This window comes from Mus pahari, chromosome 20 (genome assembly GCF_900095145.1).
Source record: "Mus pahari chromosome 20, PAHARI_EIJ_v1.1, whole genome shotgun sequence".
NCBI classification, from domain to species: Eukaryota; Metazoa; Chordata; class Mammalia; order Rodentia; family Muridae; genus Mus; species Mus pahari.
The window spans coordinates 29,554,459-29,571,477 of NC_034609.1; the positions used below are offsets into that span (position 1 = coordinate 29,554,459).

General features: G+C 50.5%; 1 protein-coding gene across 3 annotated transcripts; it reads right to left on the reverse strand.

Annotated features, from left to right (window-relative positions):
• Positions 1–6: 6 nt before the first annotated feature.
• Positions 7–6,584, reverse strand: Esrp2 (epithelial splicing regulatory protein 2). Of its 3 annotated transcripts, XM_029532673.1 has the most exons (16): positions 6,559–6,584; positions 6,140–6,460; positions 5,927–6,055; positions 4,407–4,520; positions 4,186–4,300; positions 3,782–3,880; positions 3,545–3,599; positions 3,364–3,474; positions 3,158–3,290; positions 3,036–3,078; positions 2,594–2,895; positions 2,282–2,494; positions 1,989–2,187; positions 1,668–1,854; positions 1,243–1,408; positions 7–1,162 (listed from the first exon to the last, which is right to left on the reverse strand). In XM_029532673.1, exons 2-16 carry the CDS (start codon positions 6,335–6,337, stop codon positions 1,073–1,075), a joined length of 2,154 nt encoding a protein of 717 aa, XP_029388533.1. In that variant the 5' UTR covers positions 6,338–6,460; positions 6,559–6,584; the 3' UTR covers positions 7–1,072. The 3 variants fall into 3 exon arrangements, with proteins under 3 accessions (XP_029388533.1, XP_021076065.1, XP_021076064.1); XM_021220406.2 differs by lacking the exon at positions 6,559–6,584 and having other exon boundaries at positions 3,364–3,471; positions 6,140–6,527; XM_021220405.2 differs by lacking the exon at positions 6,559–6,584 and having other exon boundaries at positions 6,140–6,527.
• Between the last annotated feature and the right edge of the window lie 10,435 nt (positions 6,585–17,019).

Sequence of the window (17,019 nt, forward strand, 5' to 3'; positions counted from 1 at the left end):
TGGTTATGTTTACAGCACTTGGGATTGTGTTTTCTTGTACATTTTGTATTTTAAAAATCTTTTATAGGAGTGCAGTGCTCCTATACAAAGGGAAGATGAGCCAGCAGTCCAGGCTCCTCCTCAGTTACAGTGCTGACATAATAAACAGTGACAGATCGACAGTCTCCTTGAAATCTGAGTTTTTCTCCACCTGGGGCTGGTGTGGAGGCCTCTGGGCCAAAGGCTCTGTGACTTTTTTAAAGTCCGCTTGACCAGGAACTTGAGTTCTACTACACCCTTTAGTCAGTGCAAAGGACACGCCATGATGTTTGCTGGCTTTTGGACAACTGGTCTTCCAAGTGTTGCAAGAAAAAGTTGGCAAAGTCCCCTTTAACCTGAGTTTACATGTGCTACTGTCCTCTGGTATTCACTGGGGCTGCTGCAGCAGCACAGCCAGGGGTAGCTTGGGGTTTTAGAGGGCTATTCAGCCTTGGCTAGACTAGAATTTGCTATGTAGAGCAGACTGGATTTGAACTTGAGGCAGTCCTCCTGTCTCTGCCTCCTGAGTGCTGGAGTTACAAACTCCAGTTTGTCATCCCAAACTCCTTGGGCCTGGTTGGAGCGGGTCAGCATACTTATTGTGAAGCCACCCCTGGCACTTCTGAGTCCAGGTATCCTGAGGGCGAGTGTTGACTTGATGCTTCCCTGCCTCCAGTCAGGCTCAGGTGGGCTCCTGAATCGCCCAGGAGTCATAAATATTAAAGGTACCAGACCTTAACATTTTAAAAAGAAACACAGGCCTTCTGTGCACCCTTCAAACTCAGTATCTGAGGGCCAAAGACAGGTAGAAGGTTTTCTGGCTGTCACACCATCAGGAACGGAGCAGCCCCATCGCCGCATCTCCAGCCCTGCCTGTAAGGTAGCCATCATCTTTAGAATACGCAGGCAGAGGAACAAGGACACATGGGAGGAGGGAGAGTGGTGCTGAGCATGGTCTTTTCCAAAAAGAAGCTGCTGGGTTGAGGGTGCTCTGGGCTCAGCAGAGGCTTGTTAGCTGGGGACACCAGCTCGTTCTGCCTCCTGGTTTCCTCTTCTACAAACACACCCACTCCTTAGGGGCTTGTAACACAGTGCGAGGTGCGTCACCAACAGGCATCAGAGTGGTGTAGTCATCAGGAGCCAGCTGCAGAAGTCACACACATTCAGAGGTTGGAGCTCCAGGCTCAGCTAGGCCCGCGAGCCCTCCCCACACCACCACCTCACCTGGTAGGCTTGAAAGACACTGAGCAGATCCTTCATACCAGCTGCGTATGGGACCCCCTGCATTCGGACCAGGGCTCCTGGCTGTGACAACATTGTGGTGGGCGTAGAGGCCAAGGCAGTAGGAGGTGTGGTGAGGTAGCCCACAGTAGTGGGGGAGACTGGGGGGCTAGGGCGGGAGAGACAGGGACTTAGTAATACATCCTGTCTATAGCCTAGACCAAGACCATCCTCTTCCGTACCTGTGCCTTGTGTTTAACCCTTTAACCCTCTGCCTCTACAGTGATAGCCTCGGTCTGTTGGCCTGCACCTGTAGCTCCCTTCCCATCTAAATTCTAACAGGTCTTGGATTATCTCGACCAGTAATGAGTGAGGATCTTTCCCCAAGTGGTGAGGGGAGGTCTGAGGCTGTCCGAGTAGCAAGATACCTGGGATAGTAGGCTGTGTAGTTCATGTAGAGTTGAGTGGCTGGCCCTGGGTAATAGGCAAGAGGAGTGGCAGCAGCAGGTACCCTGGCAGCTGGAAGCAGTGCTGAAGAGGGATATAGTGCTGTCGTCTCTGTGGGAATGAGGGCTGGGGTGGCCTGGAAGGTGGCGTAGGTAGGTGGTGAGAGGCCTAGAGACAGGTGAAGAGCGCATTTATAGAGAGCCCACAGTCACCCTGGATAGGGTAACTGGAAATGGAATAGGAAGTGGAATAGAACAACTTGGCTCCCACATGCTTCTTCCTCTAGCCCAAGAAGCACTCACAGGGCAGTTTGCAGGGTGGAGGGGACAGGCCACTGCGGCTCAGGGAACCCCCCATCAGCACACGGCTCATCTCCTCTGTGGAACAAGGGACTACTTCCACGTAGCGTTCTTTCATCATCTTCTTGTGGCATCGCTGGGCAGCAGCCAGAGCACGCTCCACCGACATCATCTGGATGAAGGCGTCGCCGGATGGTCGGCCCTGTGCACAACACCTCGTGAGCAGTTTGTCACATATAGAAAGTGCCTCACTCCTAACACATGCATGTAGATGCCCTGCCCAATGGCTGTCTCACCTGTTGGTTGAGCACCATATGCACACCATGAGGCCGTATGTCAGCCGCTGCCTCTCCTAGAAAACTCAAAATGTCTTCAATGGTGGCTGTGTAGGGCAGGCCTCGAAGGCGTACACAGTCTCTCCCAGTTCCTCCTGCCAGTGGAAATGGAATGGGCAGCAGTGGGGCAGTCAGCGTGGGAAGGAGTGGACTGGCTGCATAGCGGTTAAGGACCTAGTAAGAAAAGCAACAGATCTATCACACTAAGTAGGGGACCCATGGCACATGCTGAAGAAGCAGCACACTGGGGCACGAGGGGCCTTGAGTGCTCACCTGCTGCACCTCGGCTGCAGTGCTCCTGAAGAGTTCAATGTATCGCTTACCCAGCATGCCTTTGTGCCTGCGCAGAGCAGCCTGTGCCAGTTCCTCACAGGCAAAGAGAGCAAAGGCATCCCCGGTAGGCCTGCCATCAGGGTGGCGCACAAAGAGCAGCCCATCAGCACCTCCAGTCACTGGGCATTCTGGCCCCAGGAAGCCTAGAACATCTGTTGGCCCAGCTGAAAAGGGTAATCCCCGTAGCCTCAGGATCACTTGATCTTCCCGTGATAGGAAACGGGCCACCTCTAGTGATGTGCCTAGGTTGGAAGGACAGGAGTCCCTTGCTGATTTAATCCTTGTAGCATGCACCCACAGGGGACCCAAAAGACAGTGAGTGTGGGGAATGGGGTACAGATCAAGACAAAAGAGAACTAGGGCCTTCTATGGGCACACTCACCCCCTGCGATCTTTACGAATTCCTCCCCCGTGGCTTTATATACCTGCAGGTAGAGAAAGCAGCCCATAGGTCTCAGCCCTTACTCAGTTTTGCCCTGCTCCACTTCTAGCCAAAAGCCCCACCTCAATATAGCGGACACCCATGTGGTGTTTGTGTCTCTGCAGCGCTAGGTCCCGCTGCTCGCTGTCCACGAACCGGATGAGGGCCTCGCCATTTCTGCGGCCCTGGGCGTTGAGACAGAGGGCCACACCACCCCTGTGGAGCCGGGTGTTGTTAGTGCCTCCTGGGTAGGCTTGCCCTCTTACCCCTCCCATCCTGCCACACCCACCTGGCAATGTTGAGCCCTTTGAAGAATCGAGCCACATCCTGGTCTGATGACTGCCAGGGCAACCCACGGGCCCGTACTACAGTCTCATTGTCCACCACATCAGCCTTGCTGCTGTGGGGGGCAGGGCACAGGATCAGAACCGTCCAAGGATTGTCACCCCCATCCCAGCTCCCACACTCACCAAGGGCCTGTCTCGTATTTCTGCTTTACCACCTCTGGCTTCGAGAACAACTGACCTGAGAGGAGATGGCATGGGGGTCAGCAGGGTCTGGTGGAGGAAGTCTCTCCACCAAGTTCAGCAAAAATAGGACAGGTGAGGGCATTGAGGGCGCGGCAGAGGGCAGCAAGGGGACTCCGACGAAGGGATGGGCACTCATCCAGCCCTGACAGTAGCTGGCAAGCAGGCCAAGAATCTTACCATTGGGCCCTTCAAGTAGGTGGAGAATAACAGCTACCATAGTCTTCACTTCCCAGACCCCAAAGTCATCTTCGGTAGCATCTGTTTCTAGTCCCAAGTCTAGAGGCAGAGAAGTGACAACTGAGGTCCAGGTCTGTACATCCCACGTCACCCCCAAACACCCAGAGAATCCTAGCAAACACTAGTTATGGCCCAGTTCATACATGTACCTACAGGTCCTCAGACCAAACACAGACATGTCCACATTCCAAATGTATCCCAGCACAGAGATGCAGACATGAGTATCCTAAAGAATGAGGCTAAAAGCATCGACCTGCCTACATGCATTCAACCCATGCGGCATCGTCCACATGCTTGGACATATTAGTCACCCCTCCACCTTAATTCTGATGGGTCACGGATACCCTGTGCCATGGTGCCCACTGTGAGGTCTCTGGCGGAGCAGGTGCTTGGGTGCTGCATATGGAATTCTCTGCGGAGGTCGTAGAAGGAGAAGAAGGTGTCGGGGAGCACCAGGTTCTGGGAGCACACGGGAGTGGGCATGAATAGGTAACCTAAGGTGTTTACAACGGGGGGGGGGGGCCTTGGGAACCCAACCGTACCCATGTGCCCTCAAATGACATACCTTCCTGGAGGCCTCGGGATGCAGAACCTGTCGCAACAGCTGCTGCCCATCAGTGCAGAGCACATAGGGGCCCCCGCCCAGCAGAGCCACATCCCCGCTCACCAGCTGTGAGAACTGGGGACAGGGAGTGGAGACTCAGACATAGATTCACAGCTAGGCAGCTGAAACTGGGGGGGGGGGGTAGGAGGAGGGAGGGACTCAGGCTGCAAAGCTGGTTCATCAGGATGTTCAACCCTACCCTGCCTGGGAAGTAAAAGGCCTTGCCCTAAATCCCAGGCTCCTAATCCCCACCCCTGCCCTAGTCCCCTGTCACCTCCTCTAGGCCAAATGAGAGCAGTCGCACATAACCCAAGCCCCCATCAAACACACTCCAGGGAGTCTGGAGTCGGGCCAGAGCAAACACCTGGTGGAGTGAGGCAAGCAGGTGGGGAGGGGAGGGGCAAAGCAGGTTAAACCTGTCCTGGACCAGGCGCCACCCTCAGACAGGTGGGGGAGGTTCACACCTGCCCGAGGGCCAAAAGGCCCACGGTCAATGGCAGCCCCGCCCCTTGGTCCGACCAACCCGGGAACAGAGAGAGCCACCAAGGACAGAGCTTCATACTTGGCCACTCGCAGCAGCCTGAGCTTTGACCCACACCCCATCGACCAACTGGCACTGAACTGTTTGCTCGTAGAGGGGGTGGGTGGCACGCTGAAGGCTATCCAGCACGATCCTGCCCTTTCCCTTGGCAATTCTGTGACACTTTCCAATCTAAGGCCGACAGAGCACCCTCCCAGGTGAGCAGTAGGCCTGGAGCCCTTCTGTAACCTGGCATCTGTAGGTCTCCTCATAAAGAACCAGAGTCGGAAGAGGAAAGGACTTACACTCATTTCAACTCAGTCATGGGGTGAGTGAGCAGTGCAGACAGGAAAAACTCACTCCCACTTGGCCAGGGTGCGGGGTGTGGGTGGGAGGGGGCATGCGCCTAGGCCTTTGTGCTCACTGGGCAGGTAGCCCCTAGATAATGTATGGACAGCACCCACCCACGCCTGGCCAGTCGGCTAGGACAGGCAGGCCTAAACCAGCCGCCCTCACCTAGAGGCGTCTGCCCGCGAGGCAGACACCGCCCGACGCCCTCGCTTCAGCGATTCCCAGGAGAGCGTGCGGCAGAGACCAAGTGATCTACCGCCAAACCTGAGCCCCTCGACCCTATTTCTGACGCGACCTCTGCTAGCGGGGAGTGGGAGGTAGAGGACTGGGCATGGGGGGCGGGGGTGGATCTCTCAGCCGCTATTGTCAACTCCCTCGGCAGGAGTGGATGTCTGTAAAGGTTGGAAGGTAAGGTGGCTCTGGGAATGGCCTAGCACGCGTCCATGCGGTAGGCGCTCAAAAGTTTCAAACAAGACCTTGTCCTACTGGCCGTGCCACTGGGTCGCGTCGCTCCAGGTCTCCCCTCCTCCTCTCCCTCTCCCATGGCCGGGGAGAGGTAGCGTCCCTGCCACTCCGCAGTTCCACCACCCACGCGGGCCCCCACGCTCACCTGCTGCAGCACCTTGTCCAGGGACTCCGCCCGCGCTAGGCTGTCTGCGCTGAGTCCGCTCGCCTCGCGGCACTGTGGACTCAGGGCAGCCGCCTCGGCGCGAACTAGCGACTTGTGCAGCGTCCCCACCTAAAAGCACCAAGAGTGACCCCATGAGCCGCTGTGCCTCAACAGGCCCTGAAGCGTCCCGAGGTCCCCTCTTTCCCACCCTACCTGTCGGCTGCGCGGCTCCACCACTTGCCAAACTAGGAGGATTAAGTCGGTCTCGTCCGAGCCTAGGTCCGGCCCCAGCGCACCAGCAGTGGCCCCGAACAAAACAACCAGCGATTGGGGTTCCGGACAGGGGTCTGTGGACGAATCTACTGCGGGATCTGGGCCCGGGGGTGGGGGCGGCGGCGGCGGTGGAGTCATGGCCGCAGAGGAAGGGGGCGCTCGGCCACACACACACACACGCGGACCGACGAGGCGCACGCACGTACCGACCGACAGCAGACAGACGAGCTTGGGCGGGATCCGGTGTGTTGGGGGCGGCACCTGCGGCGGGGTGTAGTGGGAGCTGCAGAGACCCGCCCGCGGTGCCCTTTGGGGCTGGGCGGCGCGGCTGCCGATCCCTGCCTACTCCAGCGAGTTACCTGCGGCCCGGAGAGGCCACGTGATCAGGGCGGCCCAGGGAACCTCGCGGGAGGGCCAGAACCCTGCCCAGGAGGCAAGAGCTCACTTCTGCCGGGGCGTGCGCTCGCCGGCTGGAGTCCCACCTCTTGCTGCTGTCCGGTGAGACTCCTGGGACGAATCCATTCTTTCTCCCACTTCCTCTCCAGCAGGCACTGTGAGTCCTCCGCAAAAGAATGTGCAGGATCAGAGGCCTCTTTCCATTCCGCAAGGGTCACGCAAGACCCATGGAATTCAACAGGAGGCCATCTAGGGACTGTAAAAGGTCGCGACGTCTGGCTTGAGGTTAATGGAAGTTACAAAGGGTCAAAAGCCGACAGTGAGCGCTACCAGGTATCCACTGGAAGGCGGTGGGAGAGATCCGTTGGGGGAAGGAAGGGCGGTAAAGATCAAGGGTTCTTAGAACTGTGGGCGGTCACTAGAGATCACAGAGAAGGACGTGCCCATACAGGTGTAGTGCCGGCAGTGCAAAGCGCACGTTACTGTGGACCTGAAGGCTCAGGCCTTGATGCCAAGGTAGGAGAATCGTGCCTAAACTTTAGAGAGCTGTATCCTAAATGAAGCTGTGTCAGCTGGTAGAGATCTGGAGGTTCAGCCTACTAACCTCACTTGGGGTTTGCCTGCTTGTTTTTGTCTCTCTTGGATGATGATAGAAGTGTTATCTGACTATTTAAATCACTCCGGCAGGTAGCGGCTAGAGCTGAGCTGTGTTCGGGAGTCTGCGTCCCCCAACCCAATTCAGAAGAGTCCCATTCGCCCCATGCAGTTTGGTGAGACTCCATTACTGTTGTTTCCAGGCCGCCCTGAGGGCTCAGGATAGTTTCCCACCTACTCAACTGTAATTAGTAATCTGGGGAGAGTAAAAAGCTACTGGCGTGGGACTTAGAATACAGGATGCAATCCCAGCACTTGGGAGGCAGAGGCAGACGGATTTCTGAGTTCGAGGCCAGCCTGGTCTACAAAGTGAGTTCCAGGACAGCCAGGACTATACAGAGAAACCCTGTCTCGAAAAAGGGAAAAAAAAAAAAAAGAATACAGGATGCCACAGGCTGAAGAAGAACCTCGTGTGTTTGGAAAAGCGGGGTGCTTCCTATCAGTCTTGGATAAAAGGCAGCCCAGAACCCGGGTGCATCCCTAACTCATGCCCAAGGAAGGTCGTGCGGAGCCAGAGGACCTAGAATGGATAGTGCGCCTCCTGGGTTTTCCCACCTAATAGTGCAGGAACACAGAGACCCAATAGTGAGAAGTGGATTCAGCGCGCACCCTGAGACCCTTCTCGGGGCGGGCCGTTAGGAGCCCGCCTACTTAGCCCTGCTACCACGGTAAGCCTGGAATGTCAAATATTTGCTCTAGGAACCCAGTGAAACCTTGAGGTAAAGCCCCTCCCCTCCTCCCTCCCATTCCGGAGCGCGCCTGCGTCAGTCAAGGTTTTCCGGTAGGACACTCCCTTCCTACTAGTTCCTTCTCGCCACCCCTGCTACCCCTCGTCCTGGCTTTTTAAACTTCACAAGGTCTTTGCTACGGGCTCCGGTTCAGTGAGGCAGAGTCTTGGCGTCCCTACACAGTTATCCCAGAGCTACCGGTATTCGTTTCTACCCACAACCTCCGAGCAAGGCTCCCCCTATTCGTTCAACCTGTAGACCTCGCTTCCCGATTCTCGGGAGATCTTGCTGACTGTGGAATCCCTGGCTGTTCTGAACCCCCTGGAAAGAAGCGGCTGCGCCTAGGTTTCTGCAAGGTAACGAATCTGAAGACCCGACAGAACTGGGCGGCTCCATTCAGCTCTGGTTCTCTCATCCATGCATTCCCCATATTAAAACAATTTCAGAACTTCAACGTCTTTGGTGTTTTGCTTTATCACCTTTATTTGTTTTTGTGTAGGCACGCACAAACCACAGCGTGAGTGTGGAGGTCAGAGAACAGGTTGTGGGACTTGATCCTCTCCTTCCACAAATGGCTCCTGGGCACAGAACTCAAGCAAGCCCTCTTACACCCCCGTTTTGTTTCTATACCTGGCTGGCAGGTACCCATGTACTCGATAAATAGTAGAGGATGACCTTGCAAATTTGATTTTCTTGCCTTCACCTCCCAAGTGCTTAGGAACCCAGCTAGAAGTGCCTCTGCACTCAAAAGGCAGAGGCCTGAGCCGGGCGTGCTGGCGCACGCCTTTAATCCCAGCACTCGGGAGGCAGAGGCAGGCGGATTTCTGAGTTTGAGGCCAGCCTGGTCTACAAAGTGAGTTCCAGGACAGCCAGGGCCAGAGAAACCCTGTCTCGAAAAACCAAAAAAAAAAAAAAAAAAAAAAAGGCAGAGGCCAAAGGATAGCTACAAGATCCAAGATAGTTTGGGCTAAGATTTGAAAGTTCCAGGCCTTAAATCAACAAAGCCAATAAGATTAGTAGCTGAGGATGATGGGCTTGTAATCACCACAGGAGTGCGCCACCACGCCCGCCTTTAAATTTTAATTTTTAAAGCAGGGTAGTGGCTCCGGCCTTTAGTCCCAGCACTGGGGAAGCAGAGGCAGGCAGATTTCTGAGTTCGAGACCAACCAGAGCTCCAGAGAGAAACCCTGTCTCAAAAAACAAACGACACATTTTCTCTAAGACCCTATCTGTGTACTAAGTTTTACTTACTTATTTATTTACTTAGTGGTTTTGACAGCACTGGAACTTGCTTTGTAGGCCAGGCTGGCCTTGAACTCTTAAGGGGAGGTTGGTATAACCTTTTATATTAACAGGAGTGGTGGAAAACTGTTCCCTTCCTTTTGATCAGAAAATATCCTGCGATAGAACAAGATTCGACTAGAGGATCATTATTCTTCCTCCACTGCTTCCAGCTAACCCCTCTTCCAAGGGTCTTCTGGGTAACTAGAAATAGACAGCCGGCCCAAGATTTTTCCATCTCCGAGTCCTTGCATAATCGCTTACTACCACAAGAGGGCGCGCTGACTCTGTGGCTTTAATCTGTTTGAGTAACGAGGGCGTTAGAAGGGTGAGGGTAATGTGTTAGAGCATACATCCTTCCGTGGTCAATAACCAAGGACAGAAAGGAAGTGCCTTGATGCTACCAGCTAAGCGGTTCCCTCTGTCTTCAGAATCTACATGTGACTCCTGAGACGCAGGATTGGGTCTGCTAATCGACAATTTCATACATGCATATAACACATTCTGCTTATACCCATCCCTGCACCTACTCCTTCCCTCCTCCCACCAAATTCTGTTCCACTTCCATGGTGGTTTTCTGTTTTTACAACCCGCTATGATTAACCAGGACCAGCATAGACATAGGCATGAAGCTATTCACTGGAATATTAGAGATGCATCACCGAAGAAAATGACTTCTCTCCTAAAGGCCCTGCCCTGGAGTGCCTTTTCCCACTATGGTTGAATGTTGAAAGGTTCTGTCTTGGGGCTGGAGAGATGGCTCCGCGGTTAAGAGCACACTGACTTGCTCTTCCAGAGGTCCTGAGTTCAATTCTCAGCAACCACAGGGCAGCTCACAACCATCTGTAATGAGATCTACACCCTCTTCTGGTGTATCTGAAGACAGCTACAGTGTACTCATACACATAATAAATAAATCTTAAAAACAAATAGATTAACAGAAAGAAAGGTTCTGTCTTTTTAAAGGCTTTATGTCAGCAACTGCAGCTGAGATAAGTGCCACAGCTGGGAGCTAGAGAGATGGCCCAGCGGTTAAGAGCACTGACCCAGATTCAATTCCCAGCAACCACATGGTGGCTCACAACCATCTGTAACGGGATCTGATGCCCTCTTCTGGTGTGTCAATGTTGGAGTTGTCAAAAGACCCTCACTCACAAAGACCACAGAGACTGCCATCGCTACCAACTGTAAGAGGATTTTTTTTTTATTATTCCAACATGTTGGGGACTCCCCTCTCAGCACGCAGGCCAGAGGAGAGACCCAGAACAAAGAAAGAACACACTTTTGGTTTGGTTTGGTTTGGTTTTTCGAGACAGAGTTTCTCTGTGTAGCCCTGGCTGTCCTGGAACTCACTTTGTAGACCAGGCTGGCCTCGAACTCAGAAATCCGCCTGCCTCTGCCTCCCGAGTGCTGGGATTAAAGGCATGAACCACCACGCCCGGTAAGAACACACTTTTTAATACCTCTCTAAGGGACAGACTTGGACAACAGCGTTAGCTGGCTTATTCTCATTGGTGTAGCAAGTAACCTTTTCAGCCATTGGTTGGTTTGCATGGTGACTGCCTCTGGCCTAGTGACTCTCTTTGCTTGCCCCCATGGTGGGTTATTAGGATTTGGTCAGCATCGCAATGGTACATTTTGAACTTATGGGTCAGCTATTAATGTCAGGGAAATCCTAGCAATGTCAGGGTGGTTTGTGGGTTTTTTTCCTCAGAATTCAGTGTGGGGCAGGGGTAGGAGAATTCTTCTGAGAACTGTTAGCCTTGTTATGGTCATTTCTCTGAGCACAGCTAATATTTTGGCAGTTGCAAGCTTAATCATTTTGACCGCTAAAACTCTGTTGTTACACTTGTTTAGTCAGCCAGCTTCCTTATCTGACCCTGCACTTGGCCTGCTAGTACAGTTTGGAAAGTCCTTTTTGAAGAGGGAAGGTACTGGGTGGTCTTGAGTTCATTTCGGATTTACGTCTGAAGACAGCTACAGTGTACTCATACATGAATAAATCTTCCAAAAAAAAAAAAACCCTCAGCTATGTCATGCCTATAAGTCAAAGGTTTTTGGTTTGGGTTTGGTTTTTCAAGACAGGGTTTGTGTCTGGAACTCACTCTGTAGACCAGGCTGGCCTTGAACTCAGAGATCTGCCTGCCTCTGCCTTCTGGGTGCTGGGATTAAAGACTTGTGCTACCATGCCCAGCTTTGATCAGTTATATAGTACTCCTCTGAACTCTCATTCTTTCTGCCTCTTCCTTGATGTTTTCTGAGCCATGGAGGGGTAGTATAGGTGTCCTGCTTATAACTAAGTACTCAATAATCATTTATTCTTGAAATCTGACCAGCCATGAGCCTAGACACAGATTGACATAGTTTTGTTTTGTTTTGTTTGTTTTTTGAGACAGGGTTTCTCTGTGGAGCCCTGGCTCTCCTGGAACTCACTTTGTAGACTAGGCTGGCCTCGAACTCAGTAATCCACCTGCTTCTACCTCCCGAGTGCTAGGATTAAAGGCGTGTGCCACCACACCCGGCTGACATATTTTTTGAAAGATTTATTTATTATTATAAGTACACTGTAGCTGCCTACAGACGCACCAGAAGAGGGCGTCAGATCTCATTACGGATGGTTGTGAGCCACCGTGTGGTTGCTGGGATTTGAACTCAGGACTTTTGGAAGAGCAGTCGGTGCTCTTAACCACTGAGCCATCTCTCCAGCCCAGAATGATATTTTTAAAGATAGTTCTCTGTATTATTTTATTTTGTGTTTATTGATGTTTTGCCTGCAGTGATAGCTGTGTACGGTGTGTTTACCTGGTATCCACAGAGATCAGAAGAAGGCCTTGAGTCCCCAGTAAGAAGTGGTATATAACAAACTCTGAGATCTGGCTTGCCATTTAGCTCAGAACGCAGAGCAGCCAAGTGGCTGCTGGGACCTGAGCCTGGCCTTCTAGAAGAACACCAGCGCTCTTTACCATGAAAGGGTTTCATGGTGGTGATGGTTAACTGGTTGTTTTTGTTTTGTTTTGTTGTTTTTTAAGTTTTTCTTTCTTTCTTTCATTCGTTTGTTCGTTTGTTTGTTTGTTTGTTTGTTTCGAGACAGGATTTCTCCGTATAGCCCTGACTGTCCTGGAACTCACTCTGTAGACCAGGCTGGCCTCAAATTCAGAGATCCTCCTGTCTCAGTTTCCCAAGTGCTGGGATTAAAGGTGTGCGCCACCACGGCCCCGCTGGTTGTTTCGTTTTGTTTTTGTTTTTGTTTTTTTCTTTAATTCCTGGCTGTCCACAAACTTAGTCTGCAGACCAGCTAGCCTGGAACTCAGAGACCCACCTGCCCCTGCATCCCTGTGCTGAGTTAAAAGTTTATTTTATGTACATGAGGACACTGTGGCTCCCTCCAGACCTGCCAGAAGAGGGCGTCAGATCCCATTGCCGACCATTGGAAGCCACCGTGTGGTTGCCAGGAATTGAACTCAGGACTCCTGGAAGGGCACTCAGTGCTTTTAACCACTGAGCCATTTCTCCAGCCCCCCCAGTGAGTGTGGAAAAGCTTACTTTTCAGGTCTTTACCCTCTTTTCCTCACCTCTTCTAGCCCACCTTGGGCTCTGACCCCTTCTGCTACAGTTCCTTCCCACTCTAGATGGCTGAGCACTTACCTTTGTTGTCCTGGAAAACTACTTCTCTTCAAGTGAAACAACCTTCCTTGATGCTTAAGGGAGATCCGGTGCTCTGTTCTGGCCCTTGCCTCCTGTGTTCTGAGCTGAATGGCTAATTAGATCAGCGTTTGGCCCCTCCTTGACCCCAGGAATACCAGGAACAGTGATTTGCTGAGTCTAGAGTTTAGGGAGAACTGATAGACATCCCAATGGGCTGAGTGTGGACCACTAAATAGCTTTTGAAGTTCTGCTTTTGGTTTGGTAGCCCAAACCGCAACCATCCATTTGGTCTCTGTAAGGGGACCTAGAAGCATAGGTCTGTGTGAGGCCATGGTGGGAACGGTGGAGACCCTTGGCTATATTCTCACCCGAGGGAGAGAACAAAACTGGACTGGAATCTGGCTTCTGCGTCCGTTCCTTCTTCCAGGCTTTGTACAGAGTGTGAATCTCTGCAGGAGTACCCTCTTTCCTTTCCAGACCCCAAACAGGTTCTTTCCACCTCTCAGTCTCTTTTCTCCTCCTCTCAGCCAGACAGGAACCTGGACCTTTTCTTGGAAATTTGGGAGCTGTGGAGAGTGCACGCCACTGGTACATTTAACGTGTTAAACATCCGTCTTGTGCTAGGTCACCGGGCAGATAGCTTGCTCCCCCGGTGACCGTGGCCTAGCAGGAGGCAGGCAAAAGTGCTTCAGATGAAGTGGGCCATTTCTGAAGCCCAAGGGAAGAGTTCAACAGAGACCCCCCCCCCAACCGTGGAATGCAGGGTGTCACTGCAGCGAGCTCAGAAGTCCCATAGCATCCTGTTCCAGCCAGCTAGGAGTCAGAGGCTGAGGGCTGAGTGGGCTTAAGAGAAGGCGAGATTAACCAGGGAAGTAGAGTCGGAGTCCTCAAGGTTTTCACTGGGAAAGGGAGGGACATCATAGAAGGGATGTGAGTTAGAGGGTGTACTAGTCAGGGTTCTCTAGAGTCACAGAGCGTATGGAGTGTCTCTATTTATTAAAGGAGATTTATTGGAATGACTTATAGTCTGCAGTCCAACTACCCCAACAATGGGCAGCTGTGAATGGGAAGTCCAAGAATCTAGGAGTACTCAGACCCACAAGGCTAGGTGTTTCAGGTGGCCTTCTGTAGAAGCTGGGATCCTGAAGAAGTGGCTTCCAACAGATGTGCTGGCAAGTAAGTGCAAGCAGGCAAGAAAGAAAAGCCTTCCTTTTTCCATTGTCCTTATGTAGGCCTCCAGCAGAAGTTTATGGCCCAGGTTAAAGGCCTTTACGCCTAGATTTGGAATTTACGCTGTCCCAGGCTGACCTTGAACTCAGAGATCTGCTTGCCTTGGTCTCCTGGGATTAAAGCGTATACTACCTTGCCTGGGCCTAAACTTTTCACGGCCACCATACCTCAAGATCTGGATCAAAGACCTGTGTGATCCCATGTCAAGATCCGGGTCAGAGGCCTATGTCTTCCAGCCTCAAGATCTGGATCACAAAGCCTGCCATCCATTTCTGGATTGTACCTCATCATTCCAGATGTAGTCAAGTGGACAACCAGGAATAGCCACCACAGAGGGAGAAAGAGTGGTGGGGCCTAACTTAATGATTCATGGTGTCCACTGGCACATGGAGAGCATTTCTCCAGAATTGGAACTCCAGCAGCAGAGGTATTGTGGGGGGAGGGTAGTTTGACTTTGCAAGAGTAAAGCAGGCAAGAATTATTGACTAATATTGTAGGTTAGAAAAAATATTGACTAATCTAAGACTAGAGGTTAGAAAAGCAGGAAGTTGGGGCTGGAGACTGGCTCAGTGGTTAAGAGCATGCAGTTTTTACAGAAGACCCAAGTTTGCTTTCCAGCAACCATAGTGGATGGCTTACAACTGCCTGCAACTCACATCCATAGGATCCAATGACTCTGGCCTCCAAGGGTATTCTTGTTCATGGCCACATACCTCCCCCACTCCATGACTTTTAAAATAATAAAACCTAGCTCAGCGTGGTGCCACACACTTTTAATCCCAACCCTGGAGGCAGAGGCAGGGGGATCTCTGGGTTTGACATCAGCCTAGTGGTCTATCTAGGGAGCTCCAGGACAAACACTATTACATAGAGAGACCCCGTCTCATAAAACCACGAACAGGCTGGAGAGATGGCTCAGCAGTTAAGAGCACTGACTGCTCTTCCAGAGGGCCCAAGTTCAATTCTCAGCAACCACACAGTGGCTCACAACCATCTGTAATGGAAGCTGACGTCCTCTTCTGGTGTTTCTGAAGACAGCATAAATAATAAATAACTCTTTAAAGACAGCAACAATGTGCTCATATACATAAAAATAAATAAGTAAATCTTTTTAAAAGTCTTAAACACACAAATCTGTATATACCATATATATGTATTTACCATATATGTATTATCATTTTGGTGTGCAGAGTTTAGGATAGTGTCAAGTCTGTGGACAAAGACTGATGAGATGGCAGGGTCGCTGGGAAAGGAGAGAATTATTGGTCCTAGCTGCCCACAGGATCCCAGCTCCCGGGTGGTGAAACTGAAGAATAATCAGTTGGAGGCCACCCTGGATGTCTTAGTTACCTTTCTATTGCTGTGAAGAAACACCAGGACCAAAAGAAACTTGGGGAGAAAAGGGTTTATTTGGTATATATACTCTTTTTTCTTTCTTCTTTTTTTCTTTTCTTTTTTTTCAATTTTTTATTAGATATTTTCTTCATTTACATTTCAAATACTAACCCGAAAGTCCCCTATACCCTCCCCCTACCCTGCTCCCCTACCCACCCACTCCCACTTCTTGGCCCTGGCGTTCCCCTGTACCAGGGCATATAAAGTTTGCAAGTCCAAGGGGCCTCTCTTCCCATTGATGGCCAACTAGGCCATCATCTGCTACATATGCAGCTAGAGACACAAGCTCTGGGGGTACTAGTTAGTTCGTATTGTTGTTCCACCTATAGGGTTGCAGACCCCTTCAGCTCCTTGGGTACTTTCTCTACCCCCTGTGTATTGTCTATGTTTGGTGCACCAATTTTCCATGTGTCAATTCATGTATGTTTTTGTTTTGTTGTCTGAATGAGTGACTGTTCTGTGTTTCATGTTGGAAAATAAAAATGGCTAAAACTTTATCTGCTGATTTAGCCTCAGTTTACACAGTGGAGCCGAGAGACCCACACTTTAGCCAAGAATCAAGCACAGNAGGAGAGTCCCTGCTGAGAAATGTTTTTTAAGAAAAGGGAGTCTGGGGCTGGTGAGATGGCTCAGTGGGTAAGAGCACCCGACTGCTCATCCGAAGGTCCGGAGTTCAAATCCCAGCAACCACATGGTGGCTCGTAACCATCCGTAACAAGATCTGACTCCCTCTTCTGGAGTGTCTGAAGACAGCTACAGTGTACTTACATATAATAAATAAATAAAATCTTAAAAAAAAATTTAAAAAAAAAAAGAAAAGAAAGAAAAGAAAAGGGAGTCTGCGAACTCTTAGTTCTAAGGCAAAAAAGCTGATAGTTGGGTTTTTTCCTAGAAAAATTCTCTGCAATCGTGATTATTATGATGAGCAAATGACAAAGTGCTTTTTATCTTATAATAATAGCTAGAAAAAGTAAAATTCTATGGTCTAAATTTATAAGATTTGTGTAGCCGCTTCATTTGGTTTTTGACTGGTCTTTGGTTTTTGACTGGTGTAAAAATGCTCTGCATGTCTTTATCATAGAGTATTAGTTTATAACTTATTGGGTTTGATGAAAAAGGTATAACATTGGTAACAAAAAAAATTAGCTTTAAAAATGGTAACTCAGGGTTGGAGTCATTTTAAGCATGTGACATAAAGCAGGCCAAAAAAAACTAGGCCTCTAAAGATACTTCTAATTGAGATAACATTTAACGTGATTCTTATCCTAAAAAGTAGACTTAGAGATAAGATTTAAAACAATGTCTCTTTAATAAATCATTAAAATTTGCACTGTCATGCATTCACAGGTATAAATCGGCAGCCAAACTTCCTAGTGATAGTGATGTTTCTAACATTGATTTCAAAGATGATAAAGTGTTTTAAAATTGGGTTTTGCTTTCCCAAAGTTGTAGATATATTCTAATATTACAAAAGAAACTTAAATTCTAAAA

What these genes read in the sequence shown, in the direction of transcription:
- Esrp2 (XM_029532673.1), bottom strand. Translation starts at nt 6,337, where the DNA reads ATGACTCCACCGCCGCCGCCGCCCCCACCCCCGGGCCCAGATCCCGCA. An exon ending in TCCACCCTGCAAACTGCCCT is followed by an intron (nt 1,855 to 1,988) that starts GTGAGTGCTTCT and finishes ACCTGTCTCTAG; the next exon opens with GCCTCTCACCACCTACCTAC. An exon ending in GTGTCTTTCAAGCCTACCAG is followed by an intron (nt 1,163 to 1,242) that starts GTGAGGTGGTGG and finishes TGACTTCTGCAG; the next exon opens with CTGGCTCCTGATGACTACAC.